Source organism: Salmo salar, chromosome 09 (assembly GCF_965601325.2).
Source record: "Salmo salar chromosome 09, fSalSal1, whole genome shotgun sequence".
Lineage (NCBI taxonomy): Eukaryota > Metazoa > Chordata > Actinopteri > Salmoniformes > Salmonidae > Salmo > Salmo salar.
Window position 1 is genome coordinate 40,303,638 of NC_138299.1, and position 25,167 is coordinate 40,328,804.

The 25,167-nt window shown below is 41.1% G+C and overlaps 2 protein-coding genes across 4 annotated transcripts; one reads left to right on the plus strand and one right to left on the minus strand.

Moving 5' to 3' along the window:
• Positions 1–220: 220 nt before the first annotated feature.
• Positions 221–3,398, plus strand: LOC106611326 (uncharacterized). The gene is made up of 5 exons (XM_082955768.1): positions 221–284; positions 474–542; positions 675–1,004; positions 1,239–1,318; positions 2,024–3,398. Exons 3-5 carry the CDS (start codon positions 867–869, stop codon positions 2,214–2,216), a joined length of 411 nt encoding a protein of 136 aa, XP_082811894.1. The 5' UTR covers positions 221–284; positions 474–542; positions 675–866; the 3' UTR covers positions 2,217–3,398.
• A 7,371-nt stretch (positions 3,399–10,769) lies between these two features.
• LOC106611325 (MFS-type transporter SLC18B1) lies at positions 10,770–25,055 on the minus strand. 3 transcript variants are annotated; one of them, XM_014211410.3, is made up of 14 exons: positions 24,559–25,054; positions 24,121–24,263; positions 20,648–20,743; positions 17,148–17,221; positions 16,777–16,924; positions 16,267–16,423; positions 15,885–16,021; positions 15,584–15,685; positions 12,239–12,330; positions 12,053–12,148; positions 11,833–11,907; positions 11,636–11,729; positions 11,099–11,148; positions 10,770–10,960 (listed from the first exon to the last, which is right to left on the minus strand). In XM_014211410.3, the coding sequence occupies exons 1-14, from the start codon at positions 24,596–24,598 to the stop codon at positions 10,903–10,905; spliced, it is 1,362 nt and encodes a 453-aa protein (XP_014066885.1). In that variant the 5' UTR covers positions 24,599–25,054; the 3' UTR covers positions 10,770–10,902. The 3 variants fall into 3 exon arrangements, with proteins under 3 accessions (XP_014066885.1, XP_014066884.1, XP_045579615.1); XM_014211409.2 differs by having other exon boundaries at positions 12,053–12,330; positions 24,559–25,055; XM_045723659.1 differs by lacking the exon at positions 20,648–20,743 and having other exon boundaries at positions 12,053–12,330; positions 24,559–25,055.
• Between the last annotated feature and the right edge of the window lie 112 nt (positions 25,056–25,167).

A 25,167-nucleotide genomic window follows, 5' to 3' on the forward strand; every position in this document is an offset into this window, starting at 1 on the left:
AATGAACAAAACAGAACATTTCCAGACTCACCAGACCTGTTCAGGACCTTACAGAGCAGCATGTACACTGTACATAAAGACCAAGATGGGCCTCTCCTTGTCTTCACTTGTGTCTGTTGCCGTAGGTGTTCACACCTCTACGATTTATGTATGCTTTGAGTTTTATCTAAGATTTAATATATTAAAATGGCATTACTTTTTTCACTTTTTGTTCTCTGTTTGCAGCTGGTTTCAGCCCAGTGGGCGAGCGTCTAAGAAGAGCTCCATCTCGCAGGCTACAGACAGTAAGGCATTATTATAATGTTATATTTGGCAGCCATTCATGCTTTTCTCTTTGCTTCCTTTCATGTGTATTTTATTGGGTAACTTCTTTGTAGTCTTGTGGACTGAATATTTATCTATTTGAAAGAGACAGTAATGCACGAAGTTTAATATGTAATTGAAGTCTATAAAAGCTCCCTTTCTTCCTTCAGAGCTTATCTGATCATCTGTCTACAGCCATTAGAGTAGAAGCAGATTCTTTGGTACCAGTTCATCAAACGGTAAGTTGATGTTTTTATTACAAGAACATACTGTGCCCAAAAATCAAATATGACAAATTTAATATAATCAGTTATTTTACCACCATGGTCAATAATTCTTAAATCCTTTTAAATTTGTTCTCTCTCTGTCAGGTTGTCTGTTTGTATGACTACGGTGCCCACCGGTCAGATGAGTTAACTGTACCGTGTGGTGACGCCATCCGTGTGCTCTACAAAGACAACAGGTGGTTTGGCCTGCTGGCTAACGGACAGCATGGATACCTCCCAGCTACCTATGTTGTGGAAGAGCGTAAGTAGAGTGTTATATCTGTTCTACATTCAAAAATGTATATGCACTCAGCAGACACTTTTCATCTCACAATCCCAGGGAATTACAAGGAGGAGCTGTCTCATGCCCTAGAGCCACAGTCTGCCCTGTCTGAACAGACTGACCTATCAGATGAGAGGTTGACGCCTACTAAGGTAAGGAGACAGTGGGTTCTGTTTCAGCGATCGTTGTGTGACGTAGCTAAAGGGTCTCCTGATTGTGATGTAGCACGGTGATAATTTTTTACCCAGACATCCCCTCCACCAATACAGTCTTCACTTCTGTGTGTTGTCTTGTTCCTCTCCATCAGGTAACAAAGGTTATATGAATTACTGGACTAATCATTTCCTTGTCCCCTCTCTTCTTATTTCCTGTCCCTCCACTCACAGGTGTCTGCTACTGTTGTCTCTGGTGAACTCAAGTTCATTTCTGAGCTGGACACAGACCCTGAGCAGCCTGCTGCCACCAAGTAAGTCCTCTTCCTCACAGCAACAGCCCTCTTCCTCACAGCAACAGCCCTCTTCCTCACAGCAACAGTCCTCTTCCTCACAGCAACAGTCCTCTTCCGCACAGCAACAGCCCTCTTCCGCACAGCAACAGCCCTCTTCCTCACAGCAACAGTCCCCCTCTTCCTCACAGCAACAGTCCCCCTCTTCCTCACAGCAACAGTCCCTCCCTCACAGCAACAGTCCTCATAACAGTCCTCATAAGTCACAGCAACAGTCCATCAGTCCTCTTCCTCACAGCAACAGCCCTCTTCCGCACAGCAACAGCCCTCTTCCGCACAGCAACAGCCCTCTTCCTCACAGCAACAGTCCCCCTCTTCCTCACAGCAACAGTCCCTCCCTCACAGCAACAGTCCTCATAACAGTCCTCATAAGTCACAGCAACAGTCCATCAGTCCTCTTCTTCACAGCAACAGTCCTCATAGGTCACAGCAGTCCTGATATCATCCTGTTGTTTAAATGTATTGTGTGCACATCTTCTAACCACATAGTGAGAAAATGGGAAGAAAATGTACTTACTAGATACGTTATAGCTTAGTATGTTACACTAGATACATAATAGCTTATACGTTATTCTAGATAATTAAGGTTAAATACATAGTGTAAATGGTTTTAGTAATTGTTCAATCACTTTCAACATTTTGGGCTGTTTTCTGTGTATCTAAAAGAGTGAAGAAGAAAACAAAAAAGTTAGTGAAGAAGTTCAGAGCTCCGTCATCCCCACCACCAGCCACATCCTCTGACCCTGATGTCCCAGAATCATCATCTACCAAGAGGAAAACCAAGGCTGCAGACAGCAAACCCCTGCCCCCCAGCCCCAGGACAGGGCAGTCCAATAGCGCCTTCGAGCCTGATACCTAGACCCATGGATCTATGGTGAAGAGTACACTCATTTAACGCTAAATTCCTCTGTGAACAGAAGATAACAAGTATGTTTATAAAGGAAACTATCCTGTAAAGCTTAAACATATTGCTTTTTCACAAATATGTTTTAAATGATGTTTGCATACAGTGCCTTCGGAAAGTATTCAGACGCCTTATTCTAAAATGTATTAAATCATTTTTTCCCCCCTCATCAATCTATACACAATACCCCATAATGACAAAGCAAAAACAGGTTTTTACAAATGTTTGCTAATTTATAAAAATAAAAAAAACTGAAATATCACATTTACATAAGTATTCAGACCCTTTACTCAATACTTTGTTGAAGCACCTTTGGCAGTGATTACATCCTCGAGTCTTCTTGGGTGTGATGCTACAAGCTTGGCAAACCTGTATTTGTGGAGCTTCTTTCATTCTTGTCCCGGAGTCACTCCTGCATTGTCTTGGCTGTGTGTTTAGGGTCGTTGTCCTGTTGGAAGGTGAACCAGGACAACTCTCTCAAGTCTTGCCATACATTTTCAAGCCAATTTAAGACAAAACTGTACTAGGTCACTCAGGAACATTCAATGTCATCTTGGTAAGCAACTCCAGTGTATATTTGGCATTGTGTTTTAGGTTATTGTCCTGCTGAAAGGTACATTTGTCTCCCAGTGCCTGTTGGAAAGCAGACTGAACTTGTTTTAAAGTCACCATTGGCCTCATGGTGAAATCCCTGAGCAGTTTCCTTCCTCTTTGTAGTGACTGGGTGTATTGATTTTATTTTTATTTAACTAGGCAAGTCAGTTAAGAACAAATTCTTATTTACAATGACAGTGGCAGAATGACAGTTTTACCTTATCAGCTCAGGGATTAGCAACGTTTCAGTTACTGGCCCAACTCTCTAACCACTAGGCTACCTGCCGCCCCCCGCTTTGGATACACCAGCCAAAGTGTAATTAATAACTTCACCATGCTCAAAGGAATATATTTTTACCCATCTACCAAAAATTCCCAAAATAATGCTTGTTTTACCCCATTGTTTGTAAACAATGTAATCGTAAACAAACATTGTATATGGATGATCAGTCCTTGCATCCATAGATCTGTCTATAAATCTGAGAGTGTTTACATTTATCCAGGCCCATCCATCAGCGTTTTACCAAAACAGAGGTGGGGTGCCGCATTGTTTTTGTTTCAATAAAGGACTTTTTGTTACAGAGCTTAAGGATCCGCCCCTTTTTTTCAATTTTTGCCTAAAATGACATACCCAAATCTAACTGCCTGTAGCTCAGGCCCTGAAGCAAGGATATGAATATTCTTGGTACCATTTGAAAGGAAACACTTTGAAGTTTGTGTAAATGTGAAAGGAATGTAGGAGAATAACACACAATATATCTGGTAAAAGATAATACAAAGAAAAAAACCAACCATTCTTTTGTATTTTTTTGTACCATCATCTTTGAAATGCAAAAGTAAGGCCATCATGTATTATTCCAGCCCAGCTGCAATTTAGATTTTGGCCACTAGATGGCAGTGTATGTGCAACGTTTTAGACTGATCCAATGAACCATTGCATTTCTGTTCAGAGTTTTGTATGAAGACTGCCCAAATGTGCCTAATTTGTTTATTAATAACTTTTCATGCTCAAAACGGTGCACTCTCCTCAAACAATAGCATGGTATTCTTTCACTGTAATAGCTACTGTAAATTGGACTGTGCAGTTAGATTAACAAGAATTTAAGCTTTCTGCCAATATAAGATATGTCTATGTCCTGAAAAATGTTCTTGTTACTTACAACCTCATGCTAATTGCATTAGCTCAACCGTCCCGTGGATGGGGCACAGAGTTCTTGTTCTTGAGCATTTCTGTTTTGAACATGCAATAAAAACTCAAGTTTGAATTGAGCCTCTGTACCTTAAAACCCCTCCTAGCTCTTGTCTGTGGTACTGGCCTCTCCTAGGCTCTGCTACACAGGGCTATTCAACTATATTCTTATAGGGGGGCCATTTTTTTTGTCACACCCCTTCTAATGAGTCTTCGCTTTCTTGGGAATGTGGTCATAATAGCTTAAAGCCCAAACGGTTCAAATACTAGAGCCAAATTGAACATGCCACATTAGCTTCAGAAAACCGCCAGAAACTGCTCCATTGGTGCCTCTACTGTAGCTTCTGTTTACCACAGAGAGTTTGATTCTATCTGTTCTCCTCTACCTTTCCTGCCTGGCAAAGTACCAGCATTTTGTTTTGAATCTGAATTTAAAGCACTGAATTTGAAAACAGAATCTGAATGCACCTGAGAAGTTAAAAATATGAAACTTTGGTAAACTTGAAATTATGAGGGGCCTCCCGTGCTAGAGGCGTCACTACGCACCCGGGTTCGATCCCAGGCTGTCGCAGCCGGCCACTACCATGAGGCGGCGCACAATTGGCCCGGCCCGGTCGGGGTTATTGGAGGGTTTGGCCGGGGGGTTTTACCAGGCTCATTGAGCTCTAGCGACTCCTAGTTGGATGGTGTTTCTTCCGACACATTGGTGCGGCTGGGTTCCGGGTTAAGCAAGCAGGTGTTAAGAAGCGCGGATATCCTTGCCCCATTGCACTCTAGCGACTTATTGTGGCAGACTGGGCGCATGCACGCTGACTTCGGTCGCCAGTTGTACGGTGTTTCCTCCGACACCGTACAACTGCAGCTGTCTTCCGGGTTAAGCGAGCAGTGTATCAAGAATCAGTGCAGGCTTGGCAGGGTCAGGACGCATGGCTCTCAACATGCGCCTCTCGCGAGCACGTACGGGAGTTGCAGCGATGGGACAAGACTGTAACTACCAATTGGATATCACGAAAAAGGGGTAAAAATTACACCAACAAAAAAATGTGAAATTATGGTTTGTAAACTTAATACACAGACAATGAATGCAATTGAAACGGAATATATAAATGTCATTTTAAAACTGAATGCAATATTCATTCAATTCAGTTTCAAATAATGAAATACAAGTTCAATTTGGCGCAGATTCCGACCTGAATTAAGTACGTGTAAAGGGAACTTTATTCCCTTCTTATGCATCTCTCCCTATGCATATTCTGACCTTGAATTTAATTATGAGAATAGCATGTTATTCACCCTCTATTCGTTCAGGTGGGGATCTTAGAAATTAAGGAGTGGCAGAGGTGTGTCTACAGATAAACCCTATTCTGACCTTCACTTAATAACCTCATAATTCCACCACCTTTATGTACAAGGAAACCATGAATGAGGTCAAGTGAACCTGGAAAGTGGAAAAATTATCTCCGTGAATTTTTGGGAAATAGCAGCATTCTCCATGTGCGGCTAGGGATGCCGTCTGGGCCGGCAGCCTTGCGAGGGTTAACACGCTTAAATGTCTTACTCATGTTGGCTTCTCTGTGGCCGACCTGAGTAAGATATTTAAGAGTGTTAACCCTCGCAAGGCCGCCGGCTCAGATGGCATCCATAGTCGCGTCCTCAGAGCATGCGCAGACCAGCTGGCTGGAGTGTTTACTGACATATTCAATCTCTCCCTATCCCAGTCTGCTGTCCCCACTTTCTTCAAGATGTCCACCATTGTTCCTGTACCCAAGAAAGCAAAGGTATCGCCCCGTAGAACTCACTTCTGTCATCATGAAGTGCTTTGAGAGGCTAGTTAAGGATCATATCACCTCTACCTTACCTTACCTGACACCCTAGACCCACTTCAGTTTGCTTACCGCCCCAAAAGATCCACAGACAATGCAATCGCCATCACACTGCCCTATCCCATTTGGACAAGAGGAATACCTATGTAAGAATGCTGTTCATTGACTATACTGTAGCTGAGCATTCAACACCATAGTACCCTCCAAGCCCATCATTAAGCTCAGGGCCTTGGGTCTGAACCCCGCCCTGTGCAACTGGGTCCTGGAGTTCCTGACGGGCCACCCCCCAGGTGGTGAAGGTAGGAAACAACACCTCCACTTCGCTGATTTTCAACACAGGGGCTCCACAAGGGTGCGTGCTCAGCCCTCTCCTGTACTCCCTGTTCACCCATGACTGCGTGGCCACACACGCCTCCAACTCAATCATCAAGTTTGCAGACGACACAACAGTAGTAGGCCTGATTACCAACAAGTTCCTTGGTATACACATCACAACAGTGCCTCTTCAACCTCAGGAGGCTGAAGAAATTTGGCTTGGCACCTCAAACCCTCACAAACTTTTACAGATGCACAATTGAGAGCATCCTGTCGGGCTGTATCACCGCCTGGTATGCCTACTGCACTGCCCGCAATCGCAGGGCTCTCCAGAGTGTGGTGCAGTCTGCCCAGCGCATCCCCGTGGCCAAACTACCTGCCCTCTAATTATTATAATTTAACCTTTATTTAACTAGGCAAGTCATCTAAGAACAAATTCTTATTTACAAAGACGTCCTACACCGGCCAAACCCGGACGACGATGGGCCAATTGTACGCCGCCCTGTGGGACTCCCAATCCCAGCTGGTTGTGATACAGCCTGGATTCGAACCAGGGTGTCTGTAGTGACGCCTTTAGCACTGAGCTGCAATGCCTTAGACTGTTGTGCCACTCAGGTGCCTACACTAGGACACCTACAGCACCCGATGTCACAGGAGGCCAAAAAGATCATCAAGGACAACAACCACCCGAGCCATTGCCTGTTCACCCCGATATAATCCAGTCGGCGAGGTCAGTGCAGGTGAATCAAAGCTGGGACAGAGAGACTATCACTGTTAAATAGCCATCACTAAGAGGCTTCCACCCGGTAACGTAACCCTGCACCTTAGACACTGCGGCCCCATATACATAGACTTGAAACCACTGGCCACTTTAATAATGGAACACTAGTCACTCTAATAATGTTTACATATTGTTGCTTTACTCATCTCCTATGTATATACTGTACTCTATTCTACTGTGCCACTCTGACATTGCTCATCCTAATATTTATATATTCCTTAATTCCGTTATTTTACTTTTAGGTTGTGTGTATTGTTGTGAATTGTTAGATATTACTGCACTGTTGGAGCTAGAAACACAAGCATTTCGCTTCACCTGCAATAACATCTGTTAAACATGTGTGGCAAATAAAATGTGATTGTAATTTCTAAATATATAAGAGCTAGGTAAATGAGTAATCAGTTTGGAGAAGGGGATTGTAAATACACATAACAACTGTTTTGGATAATTTTTCCTTATGATCCCTTGAGAAGAATGTGAAACCAGCCATAAGGAAGTGAATTGAAAATCATATCGACGTGACATGTATTGCGGACCCTTTTCCACAGTGAAATATGTATGCACTTTAGAATGTTTTAATTCTAGCCTATGCCCAGGCTTTTCTCAGGTTTTATTTTACAATTTGTATCATGTTAAATATTAGCCACTATCGAGAGCCACGGTCAGTGAGACCCACATATATTTTAAACTGTCACTTTAGTGTTAGTTTTCTTCAAATTTGAAGCTAACCTTTTTCATCATTCCAGTTACCTTTCGTTCCTCTGTCACGTCTGTGTCATTGTTCCTGAGGTTCACTAGCATTAGTGGATTATATTAGGCTAACGTTGTGTAGTAATTTAGGACATGTAGCCCATTTTGAATCATTATGGAACTCAGACCACCACATAGCAGGTTAAACCTGGAACCTGGCTAACGGTTCACAACGACTGGAACGTTGCCATACAGTTCCATGATTGGTGAGAATTAGGGTAGATTTATAGGACTATTGTTCAACCCCTATTGAACACTTTTCTCTCCACCTTCCAATATTATATGGATTTGAATCAAACCACTATTTTTTATTAATCAATATATTTCGTGCATAAAGGCTCTCCAAACAAATTATTTTTTTATGATTCATGCATACTTTCCTAACATTTTCCTAAATAATCTACAAGATCAGAGTATTTTTAAATCTACCAGTTGGCGCTGAAACGGAGAGGAAGATGCATACAGTGCTTTCGGAAAGTAGTCTTTTTCCACATTTTGTTACATTAGTCTTATTCTAAAATTGATAATACATTTCTTTCCTCATCTACACACAATACCCAATAAACGACAAAGCAAAAACAGTTTTTTTGAACATTTTACCAATGTATTATGTATTCAGACCCTTCGCTATGAGACTCGAAATTGAGCTCAGGTGCATCCTGTTTCCATTGATCATCCTTGAGATTTTTCTACAACTTGGACTACACCTGTGGTAAATTCAATTGATTAGACATGATTTGGAAAGGCACATACCTGTCTATATAAAGGCCCCACAGTTGATAGTGCATGTCAAAGCAAATACCAAGCCATGAGGTCGAAGGAATTGTCCATAGCGCTCCAAGACAGGATTGTGTAGAGGCACAGGTCTGGGTACAGGTGCAAACAAAATTCTGCAGCATTGAAGGTCACCAAGAACACAGTGGCCTCCATCATTTTTAAATAGAAGAAGTTTGGAACCACAAAGATGCTGGCCGCCCGGCCAAACTGAGCAATCGGGGGGAAAACGGCCTGGTCAGGGAGGTGACCAAAAACCCGATGGTCACTCTGACATGGCTCCAGAGTTCCTCTGTGGAGATGAGAGAACCTTCCAGGACAACCATCTCTGCATCACTCCATCAGGCCTTTATGGTAAAGTGGCCAGACGGAAGCCACTCCTCAGCAAAAAGCATGACAGCCCGCTTGGAGTTTGCCAAAAGGCACCTAAAGGACTCTCAGACCATGAGAAACAAGTTTCTCTGGTCTGATGAAACCAAGATCGAACTCTTTGGCCTGAATGTCAAGCATCATGTCTGGAGGAAACCTGGCACCATCCCTACGGTGAAGCATGTTGGTGGCAGCATCATCATGATGTGGGGATGTTTTTCAGCAGCAGGGACTGTTAGACTAGTCAGGTTTGAGGGAAAGATGAATGGAGCAAAGTACAGAGAGATCCTTGATGAAAACCTGCTCCAGGCTGCTCAGGACCTCAGACTGGGGCAAAGGTTCACCTTCCAACAGGACAATGACCCTAAGCACACAGCCAAAGCAATGCAGGAGTGGCTTCGGGACAAGTCTCTGAATGTCCTTGAGTGGCCCAGCCAGAGCCCGGACTTGAACCAGATCGAACAACTCTGGAGGTACCCGAAAATAGCTGTGCAGTGACGCTCCCCATCCAAGCTGACAGAGCTTGACAGGATCTGCAGAGAAGAATGGGAGAAACTCCCCAAATACAGGTGTTGTTCCAAGCTTGTAGCATCATACCCAAGAAGACTCAAAGCTGTAAATGCTGCCAAAGGTTCTTCAACAAAGTGCTGAGTAAAGCTTCTGAATACTTGGGCAAATGTTATTTCAGTTTTGTATTTTTAATAAATTTGCAAAAATGTATAAAAACCAGTTTTTGCTTTGTCATTATGGGGTATAGATGAGGGGGGGAAAAACTATTTAATCAATTTTTGAATAAGGCTGTAACGTAAAATGTGGAAGTAGGGGTCTGAATGCACTGTAGATGGCATTCTTTCATTGATCCATGTACTCTATAGTCTGTCCACAAAATTCTAATTAAAAAGGTACACCATATTTAAATGGAAGGCTTAAGATAAATGTACTGAAAACCCTATTGAATATAAATTCCACCAAAAATCTGTTGGCCAGCAAGTGGGAAGTTTGTCAGCGGTTGAATTACATTTATTCAGCACACTCAAGGGAACCACTCCTGCAAAGCCTTTTACCATCTTCATGAAGTAAGCCTGAATATCAACTACTGAGAAGTGCATTTGAAAGGCGTAATATCGGAAATTGGGCCCTTTATGAATGATTACATTGGTGCATTACAAATAAAAAAAATATTGAATGTTGGCACTGAAATCACTCCATGTATGGAGTTCTGACGCCACTGTTCAGACATCATCCATGTCGTAGAGATTGGCGAATGAAAGGCATTTACATAGTACTGCATTTCAATATCGGTACAGATACTGTTAAAACGCCCTTTGCGTTGTCAAGTAAAAATTATTTCAAAACATTCTTCCGAAAGCAATGGTTTGGAAATAGTTGGCATGTAACTACAACAAAGGACTAGGCTTACATTTAGTTACATATTCAAATATTAGTGTCCTTGAATGAACTGCATTTTACATCACTTAATAAATGGACATACAATACTTGCTTGATTGGTCCATTTGAAAATATATATTTTTTTCTTGCCGTCACCGATATGGTCATTGGTCAATCTACATAGCCATAAAGGAGGTTAACTGTTCAGACATAACCCATGTCAGGTGTTGTGAAGATTGGAGAATGAGAAGCATATTAACATAGCCAACTGATATGTATAAATGCACTTTGATTATCGTCAAGTAAACATTCACCTGTTCCGAAGTACATGGTGTTTTAAAATAGTTTGTTAAAAGCTAATTCAAGTAGTTCCAAAGCTTTACCATGGCTTGTTGAGGTCCTTGACAGTTCAAGTAATTATATATACAGGTCTTATATGGTATTGGCATTATGCAAACTTAACTGCTTCTGTTATGATTGCTAATGCTATGACAACAAATGATAACTTGTGTAGTATCATCCTCTTAGGTTGTATATTTTAATACAAGTTACATTCCACGTTTAGCACATATGTACATATACAGGTGTAGGATCTTAATTTGACCAGTTTCTCACAGCAGAAAATATAAATTATTGTTGCTGGTAGATGATCGTTGTTCAGGTCAGAAGATGGGTAGCTTCATCGGAAGGTCTTTCGTTCTGGATTTGAGGAGCCCTTCAGATCCCAACAAATAAAAAAATTCAGGCACAAATACACATTTCTCCAAACCTGTTACTCTTTTCAAATGGCTCTCTCAATATAAATGTTTTACTTGTTTATGTAAATAAACAAAATCTAATATGGAATCATTACCTTTCTTGTCGTGTTCTTTGACAGAGAAAATATACACCAAGAAAAAAAGCCTGAGGAAAAGAGGAAACATTAGTCATATGCAGACAGCACATTGAAAAAATTAAAAAAAAAAAAAATATTATCCATGTGACCTCAATCTTACTAACTAGCAGAAATAATGTGTTTATGTCCAAGTGAGCAATTTAGCAAAGACATTTGAGTTCCCCGTTTCTAGGGGTCAGGAGACAGCAGTCAGGAGTGTCGAGGCAGGACTGACAGTATTGAAGTGTGCCTAATAGGATTCATATCTGCCCTTCTGAACTGACTCAACCATTCATCTGAAGCTGTGGGAGATCATGGTCCAAGAACTGCCTCAACCATTCATCTGAAGCTGTGGGAGATCATGGTCCAAGAACTGCCAGAACCATTCATCTGAAGCTGTGGGAGATCATAGTCCAAGAACTGCCAGAACCATATCTCTGCTTTATTTGTTTTTTAAAGTGTCTGGAGACTCTTGTTGTAATGAAAAGCACTATATAAAATTATTATAATACATACGGCTAGAAAGTCCAGGCCTCCTTGAACAGAAGCAGCCCACTCAAAGCTCAGCTGTTGTGTGATGAAGCCACCGAGCGTTGGACCACAAAACATCCTGAACAAATAAAACACACCTTTGTTAAGAATTCATATCTCTGAACTCCAACTCTCAAATTGTGCCTCAGAGACTTAATATAAGAAAGACTGCAAGTACACACCCAAAGGACCACACTGCTCCAAACAATCCAGACACCAGTCCAAGAGTGCTCAGCCCCTCCTCAAATCCATTTTCACTGCCATTGGAAAATTATCAATATTATTTTGTATTCTGTACCTCGTGCATGATTATATGTTTTTCTAAGTGAAAATGGACATTGTAAATAGAGTATATTTGTATATGTGCGCAAGTGCCATGGTGTATGTAAATGGTCAACTCACTATGCACAGTCGAGTATTTCAGGGAAGGTAGGGATGGCAGTCATGCTAAGAGAGAATCCTATAATACCCAGCATGAAAACCACCAGCCACAGCTGACTAGAGACAAAAATTGTATCATATTGGCTTCTAGTTAGCAATAATAGCAGGACAAGTAGTACATTCACACTGACAATAACAAATGCTGACCTCTTTATCTGCAGAATGGGGACAGGACCTAAGAACCAGAAGCCAGTTGCTGTAAACAAGCCTCCTAGCACCATGAACCACGGCCTCGTGGACTGCAAACATAACCAGAAGGTAAAATCACATTATTGTATATGTATAAAAGAGAAGTTGTGACTACAATACACTACTGGTATTGGTTGGTGTTGAATATAGTATATTATACAACGGTTGGGTCTAATCCTGAATGCCGATTAGTTAAAGCCACATTCCAGCCAGTGTCTATTCCACAAGTTACCACCGGCTAAATCTATTATGTTAAAATACCTATTTACTCTGTTCCATCTGACTGCGCAATCCACTGTCTCATCAGCCCAGCCAGGCAATTTATAAACTTGCTCTCAACTATAAAAAGCATCTAGACATTCTCACATTTCTTTTAGACTAACATTTAGTTTAACAGGATATTTGTATAAACGTTGCTGTCTGTCTCTCCAAGATTGTTTCAATATTCAAATTTGATCTCCAGTTGTCACATAGTAATGAATGTGTCGGGACGAGACAGACAGGCAGGCAGCGTTTCTCAGCCAGTCAAAATCATGAATCAGCTGGCCTCATTTTTATGGATATAAATAAAGAAATGTCAATTGAAAAAAAAAGGTACAACCAAACGAAGTGCAGCTAGTTTGCAGTCTTTCCAGCTTCAGTTTGAAGTGATTGTGTTAGCTGTGTTGTTGGCTAGCTCCTCTGAACAACAGTGTCCTAACGAGAGAGCACATTTTCTATGTCAGGTAAAATCGCGCCTCATTAGGTCATTATTATGGATGTATCCAAATAAATGTCACTAGAAAACAGCTTAAACAAATGCAAATGCAGCTACTTTGCTGTTATTCTGACTGCGGTGTTTGACGTGACTAAGTTAGTTGGCAAGCTAGCAAGCAAGGGATAAGAATGTTGCCAGCCAGTATGGCAATGTAACATTTAGAATGAAAGTTCTGTCCATAGATACAGAACAAAAGGACTGAACGACTGGCAACCGAACCGATAGAACAAAAGACCAGCCGGCTTGGATAGCAACCCTAGATGTGTGTCGGGACTATATCTTGTGGAAGGATGAATAAATTCATCAAAATAACATTTAATGAAAATATGTCAATCACTATTTGAATATGCTGGTAACCAGTTGAATAAAAGTGATAATGCCATTGAAGTCGGTGTTTGGAGGATATGTTGGCACGGTTTCTCGGCACTGGACTTCTCGGGCCAAACAACACCTGCGCCAATATATCCTCCAAACACCGGCTTCTCGGGCATTATCATTTAAGTGTAGTATTATGTAGTCTGGTATTGGGGTTTATAGTATTGTAGTGTATATTGTTGTGTAGTGTTGTATAGTGTTTCATATTATAGTATTATATAGTGCATAGTATGTTGTATAGTGTGTTGTGAAGTGGTGTGTAGTATAGCACAGTCTTGTTGTATACTATATTGTTGTGTTGCATAGTGTTGTGTAGTGTTTTATAGTGTAGTGTAGCGTAGTGTTGTATATTATAATGTAGCATAGTATTGTATATTACCACTGATGATGATGATTATTATTATAATAATAATAATAATAATAATAATAATAATAATTATTATTATAATAATAATAATAATAATAATAATAATAATTATTATTATTAGACCCTGCTGGTCATCTATGAACATTTGAACATCTTGGCCATGTTCTGTTATAATCTCCACCAGGCACAGCCAGAAGAGGACTGGCCACCCCTCATAGCCTCGTTCCTCTTTAGGTTTCTTCCTAGGTTCTGGCCTTTCTAGGGAGTTTTTCCTAGCCACCGTGCTTCTACACCTGCATTGCTTGCTGCTTGGGGTTTTAGGCTGGGTTTCTGTACAGCACTTTGAGATATCAGCTGATGTAAGAAGGGCTTTATAAATACATTTTGATTTGATATTAGTGTAGTATAGTATAGTGTGTTGTATAGTATAACATAGCACAGTCTTGTAGTGTTGTATAGTGTCTTGTATAATGTAGTGTTGTATAGTATAATATACAATGTAGTATAGTATAATGTAGTATAGTATAGCATAGTGTTGTATAATGTAGTATAGTGTTGTAGTATAGTGTAGTAAAGCACAGTCTTGTATAATGTAGTGTTGTATAGTATAATGTAGTGCTGTTGTATATTATCATGTAGTATAGTGTTGTATAGTATAATGGTGTATAGTACAATGTAGTATAGTGCTGGATAGTATACTGTAGTATAGTGTTGTATACTATAATGTAGCATTGTGTTGTACAATGTAGCATCATGTTGTATAGTATGCAGTTGTATAGTATAATGTAGAATAGAGTAGCACAGTGTTGTGTAATATAATGTCATATAGTGTAGTATGGTGTTGTATTGTATAGTGTTGCATAGTATAATGGTGTATAGTACAATGTAGAATAGTATAGTGTTGTATACTACAATGTAGCATAGTGTTGTATACTACAATGTAGCATAGTGTTGTATACTACAATGTAGCATAGTGTTGTATACTACAATGTAGCATTGTGTTGTATACTACAATGTAGCATTGTGTTGTATACTACAATGTTGTATACTACCATGTTCTATAGTGTTGTATAGTATAATGTAGCATATTGCTTTTTAGCATAGTGGTGTAATATATTAAGCAGCATAGTGTTTTATAGCACAGTGTTGTACAGTATAATAGTCTAGTGTTGTGTAGTATAGTGCGGTATAGTGTTGTATAGTATAATGTAGCATAGTGTTGTATAGTATAGGGTTGTATAGTGTAATGGTGTATAATGTAGATAGTGTAGTATAACAGCGTTGTATAGTATAATGTAGCATAGTATAATGTAGCATAGCGTTGTTTAGTATAATGTAGCATTGTATAGTGTATAGTATAATGTAGTATAGTGTTGTATACTATAATGTATACTATAGTATACTATAATGTAGCATAGTGTCGTATAGTGTAGTATGGTATAATGTAGTATAGTGTTGTATAGTGTAGTATAATGTAGCATAGTGTTATATATTATAATGTAGTGTAGTGATGTATAGTATAATGTAGTGATGTATAGTATAATGTAGCGTTGTATAGTATAATGTAGCATTGTATAGTATAGCGTTGTGTAGTGTAATGTGTATAGTGTAGCATTGTATAGTATAATGTAGTATAGTGTTGATTAGTATAATGTTGAATAGTATAATGTAGTATAGTGTAAATCAAATCAAATTTTATGTGCTGAAAACAGGGATGCTTACTTACAAGCACTTAACCAACAATGTAGTGTATTATAGTATATTATAGTGTTGTATGGTGTAGTGTTGGGTTGACTGTACTCACAGGAAACCTGTCACTGATGATACCAAGCAGAGGTGAGGCTAGACAGTAAGGCAACGACAGACCAAGCAAGAGAAGACCCACATAACCTGGAGACAGGTCAAACTACATGGAGGAACAAAAACGGAAACATTAAGTTACCGAGATCCATCCTACTGGACATAATCGTATTTTGAAATGTGACAAATACATTCTCAAATATGAGGCTTTCAAGTATACCAGGGTTGGAGTATTTCAGTTCAGTCAATTTAGGAAGTAAACTGAAATGGAATTCACCTCAACCCTTGTGTATGCTTTGCTTTACCGTATCAATGGCATATATGGACAAGGTCGCATCTAAAAAGCCGAGTCCCGAACTCAGTGTGAATATGGCAAAGCATATGAGGACTATCTTCAGATGCGTGAACAGCCTGAAGAAGGAGTCCTTGCTAGGATCAGCAGCTGAACAGAGGAACAAGCAGAATAATACAACAAGAAATATCATCACAGGAATCATTTCATAATGACAAAGAGAAAACATCTGGTCTCAACATGCATCTTTTAGACTCAGAAAACTTAAACATTTAGGTAAAACTATACACAAGTTAACACTTTTCTTTAAAAGTGGGGGACATAAGGTATTTAGAAATACATTATAGACGTCTGACTATTAGTTAAAAGTTCATAAACCATAAATAAACCATTACCAAAGCTTGGTAAGATGTACATGTTGAAGGGGACCATGAGAAATAGGAAGCATCCCAGAGCCATGAAAGGAACTTCGTATCCAAACGACTGATACAGCCATCCACCTATTGGTGGTCCCAGTATAAGACCCAGCCCTGTAAATATCTCCAGACTACCCTAACAAGACAACACAATATTAAACTAAGTAAATGTGCACATTCAGTTTTACCTCGTACCCACAGACTTATATTTACAAAGTAGAAGGATCTGCCTTAAAATTTTGTTTGTATGGGTTCCAGTTCCAAATAGAATAGAGTCCAATTGAATCATCATATTATTATTATGACCAAATAGAGGAACTAATTACAATGCTCATTGCTAAGGATGCTTTCAGACAGACAAATGGTGCCAAACTCTTGGGATACAAAACATTTTAACCTCAACCATAATGTTTTTTTGTTTGAACATGGTGTTTAATTCCACCACATAACATATAGACTCTTACACAAGGGTTGGCTGACTAAACTCACCAGAACAGTTGCTATATTGTTTGGGAAAACTTTTGCTGAAACTGCAAAAGAAGAGGTCATTGCAGCACTGAAGCCCACAGCGTCAACAGACCTTATGATAAAGCACAGAATAATAAAAGTAGCTCCGTCAGGAACTTTGTCGAGTAAGCTGTAAAACAAGAACAGGAAATAATTAAATGAAAATATGTATTTGTCCATGTTGAGTAAAAATTGTAGGAGGGCACTTAAAATATAAAAGAAAAAAAATGTGTTCTCATGAGCACTTTTCCTGGAATCTGTTGATGGATAACTAACTTATTTAAGTAGTCATCTGCCATTAATCACAATAGACAGTATGAGATGCTTGCAGAACACTATCAAATCTCACTCACCCAAAGAGAATGGTGCACACTGACGACACAAATAAGCCTGAAATTAGCATGAACTTTGCCCCGATCTGAACAATCTGAAAGGAGAGATAAGCAGGTGTTGTGTGTGTGAAAAGTCATATTGCAAGCAGAGTAGTCTGATCACTAAATGTTGTATGCATCCCGAATGCCACCCTGTTCCCTATGAAGTGCATCACTTTTGACCAGAGCCCTATGGTACCTAATCAGAAGTACATAGGGAACAGGGTGAAAGTATTCACACCCCTTGACTTATTCCACATTTTGTTGTGTTACAGCCTGAATTTAAAATGATTAAAATTGAGAATGTGTCTCACTGGCCTAAACACAATACCCCATAACGTCAAAGTGGAAATTGACAAATTATTTTAAAATGAAAAGCTGAAATGTCTTGAGTCAATAAGTATTCAACCCCTTTGTTAAGGCAAACCTAAAGTTCAGCAGAAAGAAATGTGTGCAATAAGTGTTTAACATGATTTGTGAATGACTACCTCATCTGTACTCCGCACATACAATTATCTGTGAAGTCCTGCAGTCGAGCAGTGAATTTCAAACACAGGTTCAACCACAAAGACCAGGGAGGTTTTCTAATGCCTCGCAGATGGGCACCTATTGGTATTTGAGCATGGTGAAGTTTTTTTGGTTTGTATATTACCCCCCTTTTTCTCCCCAATTTCGTGATATCCAATTGTGATCTTGTCTCATTGCTGCAACTCCCCAACGGGCTCGGTAGAGATGAAGGTTGAGTCATGCGTCCTCCGAAACGTGACCCGCCAAACAGCGCTTCTTAACACCCACCCGTTTAACCCGGAACCCAGCCGTACCAATGTGAGCTTGATAAGCCAAGTAAAAGCCTCCGGCTAAACCCTCCCCTAACCCAGATGACGCTGGGCCAATTGTGTGCCGCCCTATGGGATTCCCGGTCACAGCTTGAGATCAAACCCGGGTCTGTAGTGACGCGTCAAGCACTGTGATGCAGTGCCTTAGACCGCTCAACCACTCAGGAGGCCATGGTGAAGTTATTCATTTCACTTTGGATGGTGTATCAATACACCCAGTTACTACAAAGATACAGGCGTCCTTCCTAACTCAGTTGCCAGAGAGGAAAGAAACCGCTCAGGGGTTTCACCATGAGGCCAATGGTGACTTTAAACCAGTTACAGAATTTAATGACTGTGATAAGAGAAAAGGATGGATCGACATTGTAGTTACTTCACAATACTAACCTAAATGACAGAGTGAAAAGAATGAAGCCTGTACAGAAACAAAGATATTCCAAAACATGTAACCTGATAGCAGTAAGGCACAAAAGGAAAACTGCAAAAAATACATCATGTCCTGAATACAGTGTTATGTTTGGGGAAAATATATTTTATAATATTAAGATTTTTTTTAAATTGTGGTTTATCGTGGGTGCTGGGAGGAAAATTCTTCTTTCAGCAGGACAATAACCTAAAACACAAAACCAAATATACTGCTCAAAAAAATAAAAGGGAACACTTAAATAACACATCCTAGATCTGAAGGAAAGAAATAATCTTATTAAATACTTTTTTCTTTACATAGTTGAATGTGCTGACAACAAAATCACACAAAAAGAATCAATGGAAATCCAATTGATCAACCCATGGAGGTCTGGATTTGGAGTCACACTCAAAATTAAAGCGGAAAACCACACTACAGGCTGATCCAACTTTGATGTAATGTCCTTAAAACAAGTCAAAATGAGGCTCAGTAGTGTGTGTGGCCTCCACATGCCTGTATGACCTCCCTACAACGCCTGGGCATGCTCCTGATGAGGTGGCGGATGGTCTCCTGAGGGATCTCCTCCCAGACCTGGACTAAAGCATCCGCCAACTCCTGGACAGTCTGTGGTGCGACGTGGCGTTGGTGGATGGAGCGAGACATGATGTCCCAGATGTGCTCAATTGGATTCAGGTCTGGGGAATGGGCGGGCCAGTCCATAGCATCAATGCCTTCCTCTTGCAGGAACTGCTGACACACTCCAGCCACATGAGGTCTAGCATTGTCTTGCATTAGGAGGAACCCAGGGCCAACCGCACCAGCATATGGTCTCACAAGGGGTCTGAGGATCTCATCTCGGTACCTAATGGCAGTCAGGCTACCTCTGGTGAGCACATGGAGGGCTGTGCGGCCCCCCAAAGAAATGCCAGACCCACACCATGACTGACCCACCGCCAAACCGGTCATGCTGGAGGATGTTGCAGGCAGCAGAATGTTCTCCATGGCTTCTCCAGACTGTCACGTCTGTCACGTGCTCAGTGTGAACCTGCTTTCATCTGTGAAGAGCACAGGGCGCCACTGGCGAATTTGCCAATCTTGGTGTTCTCTGGCAAATGCCAAACGTCCTGCACGGTGTTGGGCTGTAAGCACAACCCCCACCTGTGGACGTCGGGCCCTCATACCACCCTCATGGAGTCTGTTTCTGACCGTTTGAGCAGACACATACACATTTGTGGCCTGCTGGAGGTCATTTTGCAGGGCTCTGGCAGTGCTTCTCCTGCTCCTCCTTGCACAAAGGCGGAGGTAGCGGTCCTGCTGCTGGGTTGTTGTCCTCCTACGGCCTCCTCCACGTCTCCTGATGTACTGGCCTGTCTCCTGGTAGCGCCTCCATGCTCTGGACACTACGCTGACAGACACAGCAAACCTTCTTGCCACAGCTCGCATTGATGTGCCATCCTGGATGTGCTGCACTACCTGAGCCACTTGTGTGGGTTGTAGACTTTGTCTCATGCTACCACTAGAGTGAAAGCACCGCCAGCATTCAAAAGTGACCAAAACATCAGCCAGGAAGCATAGGAACTGAGAAGTGGTCTGTGGTCACCACCTGCCGAACCACTCCTTTATTGGGGGTGTCTTGCTAATTGCCTATAATTTCCACCTGTTGTCTATTCCATTTGCACAACAGCATGTGAAATGTATTGTCAATCAGTGTTGCTTCCTAAGTGGACAGTTTGATTTCACAGAAGTGTGATTGACTTGGAGTTACACTGGAGTTGCTTACCAAGATCATATTGAATGTTCCTGAGTGGCCTAGTTACAGTTTTGACTTAAATCAACTTGAAAATCTATGTCAAGACTTGAAAATGGCTGTTTAACAATTATCAACAACCAACTTGACAGAGCTTGAAGAATTTAAAAATGAACAATTTGCAAATATTGTACAATCCAGGTGCACAAAGATCTTATTAGACTTACCCAGAAACCCTCACAGCTGTAATCATTGCTAAAGGTGATTCTAACATGTACTGACTCAGGGGTGTGAATAATTATTTAAATGAGATATATGCTAACATTTCTAAAAACATGTTTTCACTTTCTCATTATGGGTATTGTGTGTAGATGGGTGAGAGAAAAACATGTAATCTATTTTGAATTCAGGCTGTAAAAACAAAATGTGGAAGAAGTCAAGGGGTATGCATACTTTCTGAAGGCACTATAGCCTAGTTATTCCAAATACTTACATATTTACCCAGTACTAAGGAGCCCATCAGATTACACAGAGCATAGCAGCCAAATATAAGGCCAATGACAGTCTGACTGGCTCCTTTTTTCACAGCCTGTATAGAGACAATATACATAGAGTAAAGCTCCTGTATCTATCAATAAATTACAATATCAAACATACAGATACTGCAAAACACCAAAAAGCTTCAGTTATGATTGTGTACAAGATGTTGTTTTCCTTTTGGAAAGAGAAGGCATGTGCTTCACAAAATACTTTGGAAAACAGTCACAACAGTTAACTTTATAACAGTCTTGACTCAGTGTTTGTTTAGGTCAGCAACGTTCACTCATCTATAGGTTGAGTTTCCCAAAAGCATAAAGATCATCTTTAGCAATTAGATCAACTATCATCCTAAAAGTGAAATTCCAGGAATTGTCAACCTCATATTCATTCTCCAGTCTACATATGTGAAAACAGCACATTTCTATGATCTGTGGTTAAAAAGATAAAGGTCCTAAAAAAAAAAAAAGGCTTCTGTGACAGCAGAAGATAAGATAAAAAAAAAATGTTTTAAACAGTACAAAAATTAAAATAAAAGATTTTCAAAACCTGCAACGAGCTTCTAGCCAGAGGGTGGGTATTAAGATGCTCTTTGAAGAGGTAGGATTTCAGATGTTTTCAGAAAAGATGGGCAGGGACTCTGCTGTCCTAGCATCAGGGGGAAGCTCATTCCACCATTGGGGTGCCAGGACAGAAAAGAGCTTTGACTGGGCTGAGTGGGAGTTGACCTCCAAGAAGGGTTGGGGGTACCAAGAGACCAGAGGTGGCAGAATAAAGAGCTCAGGTTGGGCTGTAGGCTTTGAGCATAGCCTGAAGGTAGTTCCTCTTGCTACTCCATAGCAAGCACCATAGTCTTGTAGTGGCTACGAACTTCGACTGGAAGCCAGTGGAGCGTGCGGAGAAGTGGGGTGACTTAGGAAGGTTGAACACCAGGCGGGCTGCAGCGTTCTGGATAAATTGCAGGGGTTTGATGGCACAAGCGGGGAGCCCAGCCAACAGAGAGCTGCAGTAGTCCAGACAGGAGAAGTGCCTGGATTAGGACCTGGGCCACTTTCTGTTATACTCTGTTGTAGAGCAGGGCTTTCCAACCCTGTTCCTGGAGAGCTACCGTCCTGTAGGTTCACGCCAACCCTGTTCCTGGAGAGCTACCGTGCTGTAGGTTCACTCCAAGCCTGTTCCTGGAGAGCTACCGTGCTGTAGGTTCACTCCAAGCCTGTTCCTGGAGAGCTACCGTGCTGTAGGTTCACTCCAAGCCTGTTCCTGGAGAGCTACCGTGCTGTAGGTTCACTCCAAGCCTGTTCCTGGAGAGCTACCGTCCTGTAGGTTCACTCCAAGCCTGTTCCTGGAGAGCTACCATCCTGTAGGTTCACTCCAAGCCTGTTCCTGGAGAGCTACCGTGCTGTAGGTTCACTCCAAGCCTGTTCCTGGAGAGCTACCGTGCTGTAGGTTCACTCCAAGCCTGTTCCTGGAGAGCTACCGTGCTGTAGGTTCACTCCAAGCCTGTTCCTGGAGAGCTACCGTGCTATAGGTTCACTCCAAGCCTGTTCCTGGAGAGCTACCATCCTGTAGGTTCACTCCAACCCTAATCTAGCACACCTGATTCTAATAATTAGCTGAATCAGGTTAGTTACAATTGGGGTTGGAGCAAAAACCTACAGGAGGGTTAGCTCTCCAGGAACAGGGTTGGAGAGCCCTGTCGTAGAGCATGAACCTGCAGGAGCGAGTTTCTACTTTGATGTTTGCATGAGTTGATGTGTGACTGAGTATCCATTGTATGCTTTGGTACTTTTCTCGTGTCCAACACATTATACAAATACAAGTCAGTCATGACATCTAGTCTGAACTGGTATCTTACATCCAACCAATAAAATTAAGTGTACTTTACTACGGTACTGCTAAACATTAATTTAGTAATATTTCAATTCTAGAATCTGAATAAAGAAATCATGATTCTGCATAATAACTCCACATTAACTCACAGTTTAGTATATTGTTACGTTCCCCAGCAAGAAAACCATAAATGTCACTCAAACAGAAGGGGGAACTAACAAAGAGTCGCTGACAACCAAAACAAAACAGGTAGAGGTTTTAGGAGGGGTTCTGAAAGACACTCATGGGGGTGTCCACTGCAAGTTGACTAGCAACAACTGACACCCACCATTAACACCTACTAAATTTGCTCAAGAATAGGCAAACAAAAGAAAAACCCCACACCAAACTTAAAGATAGGAAGCAAACCAAAAAAGTGGCACAAAATGAAATCAAATAGGGAGCGCCAACTAAAGGTGTTGACCCTCCACATCTCTCAAGACAACTGATGATGGTGGACTTCAGGAAACAGCAGAGGGAGCACCCCCCTATCCACGTTGACAGGACAGTAGTGGAGAAGGTGGAAAGTTGTAAGTTCGTCAGCGTACATATCACTGACAAACTGAAATGGTCCACCCACACAGACAGTGTGGTGAAGGCGGCGCAACAGCGCCTCTTCAACCTCAGGAGGCTTAAGAAGTGGCTTGTCACCTAAAACACTCAAACTTTTACAGATGCACAATTGAGAGCATCCTGTCGGGCTGTATCACCGCCTGGTACGGCAACTGCCATCACCATCACTAGTACAGAGAGGCTGCTACCTACATACAGACTTAAAATCATTGGCCACTTAATTGAAAAAGATATATTATTTAACCTTTATTTAACTAGGCAAGTCAGTTAAGAACAAATTCTTATTTAAATGACAGCCTAGGGCCCTTGTTCAGGGGCAGAACAACAGATTTGTACCTTGTCAGCTCGGGGATTCGATCTAGCAACCTTTACAGTTACTGGCCCAACGCTCTAACCACTAGGCTACCTGCGTCCATGAATAAATGGAATACTAGTCAATTTATTAATTCCACTTTAATAATTTTTACATATCTTGCATTACTGATCATGTGTATACTGTATTCTACACGATCTATTGCATCTTGCCTATGCCGCTCTGACATTGCTGATCCAATGAACAATTCCATTTGTTGTGGAATTGTTAGATATTACTGCATGGTCTGAACTAGAAGCACAAGCATTTCACTACACTCGCTATAACATCTGCTAACCATGTGTATGTGACCAATAAAATTTGATTTGACAACAGGTGCACTGGGCCAGCCACTCGGAAATAGCACCTCGGCCAGCACAGGTGTAACACATACTGACTAACGAGGTGACACCAATCGGTAATCCTCTTTCCGTCTCGCCTAGTAGGTGGCTGATGCACAATACATTGTGTGATATCCGATATACCATAGAAGACACCAATCGGTGCGCCCTACGTGCTAACGAGCTATACGGCTAAAGTCCAACCTCAAAACTTAAATCGGAAAAAACAAAACCTGTAACAATATGTCATACTCAATGAGGAAGTACAATTATTGGTAGGCTATTGCACAATACCTCTTGGGGGAAGAATGGTCCCAGTATAGAGTAACAAATCATTGAGCTGAAGTTGACAGATGCGATTGACATCAATGTGAGGATCTGATATCTTGTCATCCTTTGATTAGGACTACTTGTTGATTCTTCTAATGCGCTGCCATCTACAGAAATAATACAAATCAAACAGTAAATACAATTTGGGCATTAAAAAACAAGGAATCCTTTAATTAGAAAATGACATACTTGCTGTCTGAGTAAGACTGTAACAACGTTTAGGCAACCAACAAGTGCATTCCTTAAATGAAGCTCCTTTATAATATCTGTAGTGGTAGGACTTTCATTCGTTGAATTCGCCTACAAACTCTGAAGACATTTTAAAAGACACTTGAGATGAACTGCGATTTTTTTATATATATTACATAGAAAAACGGCAATTTATCATTTAATTTCACCAACCTGTTTGTTGAACTTCATCAGAATCCATATTGTCATTCATAGATTATCCTACTAATCCGGATTGCTATTCAAATCACATATGCCGAGACTGAAATGTATATTACATCAATAACGTTAGATACTGCTTCATAAAGTTAGGGAAACCAAATGTGTCACAATGTGTCCGGTTAAATTCATAAATGACTCTTCGGAGCCAGCGGACATCTCAGAAGTATCGTGCCCTTGAATAAGGACTGGAGAAAGAGCACTGTATTCGAGAATTCGCCAAAACGCGAGTCTGGAGGAGGCCTAGGGTGTATTTATTACAACTATTCTGTTGATAAACGTTTCTTAAAAGGCACGAAACGTGTAGAGACCTAGCTGAATTTGTCAAATAAAAACGGTCGTTTTAGTTGCAAAACGAAACGTTTTGTAACTGTTTGGACTAATGCTTACACCCCTGACAAATCGAGAGTTGTGAAACTAACATTTTGAGCAGGGGTGGCTTCGTGACGTTTGATAAATCCCCACCCCCACACACACACACTGTGAATAGACTGGTGACGTTTGATAAATCCCGCCCCCTCACACAAACACACACACACACACACACACACCACACACACACAC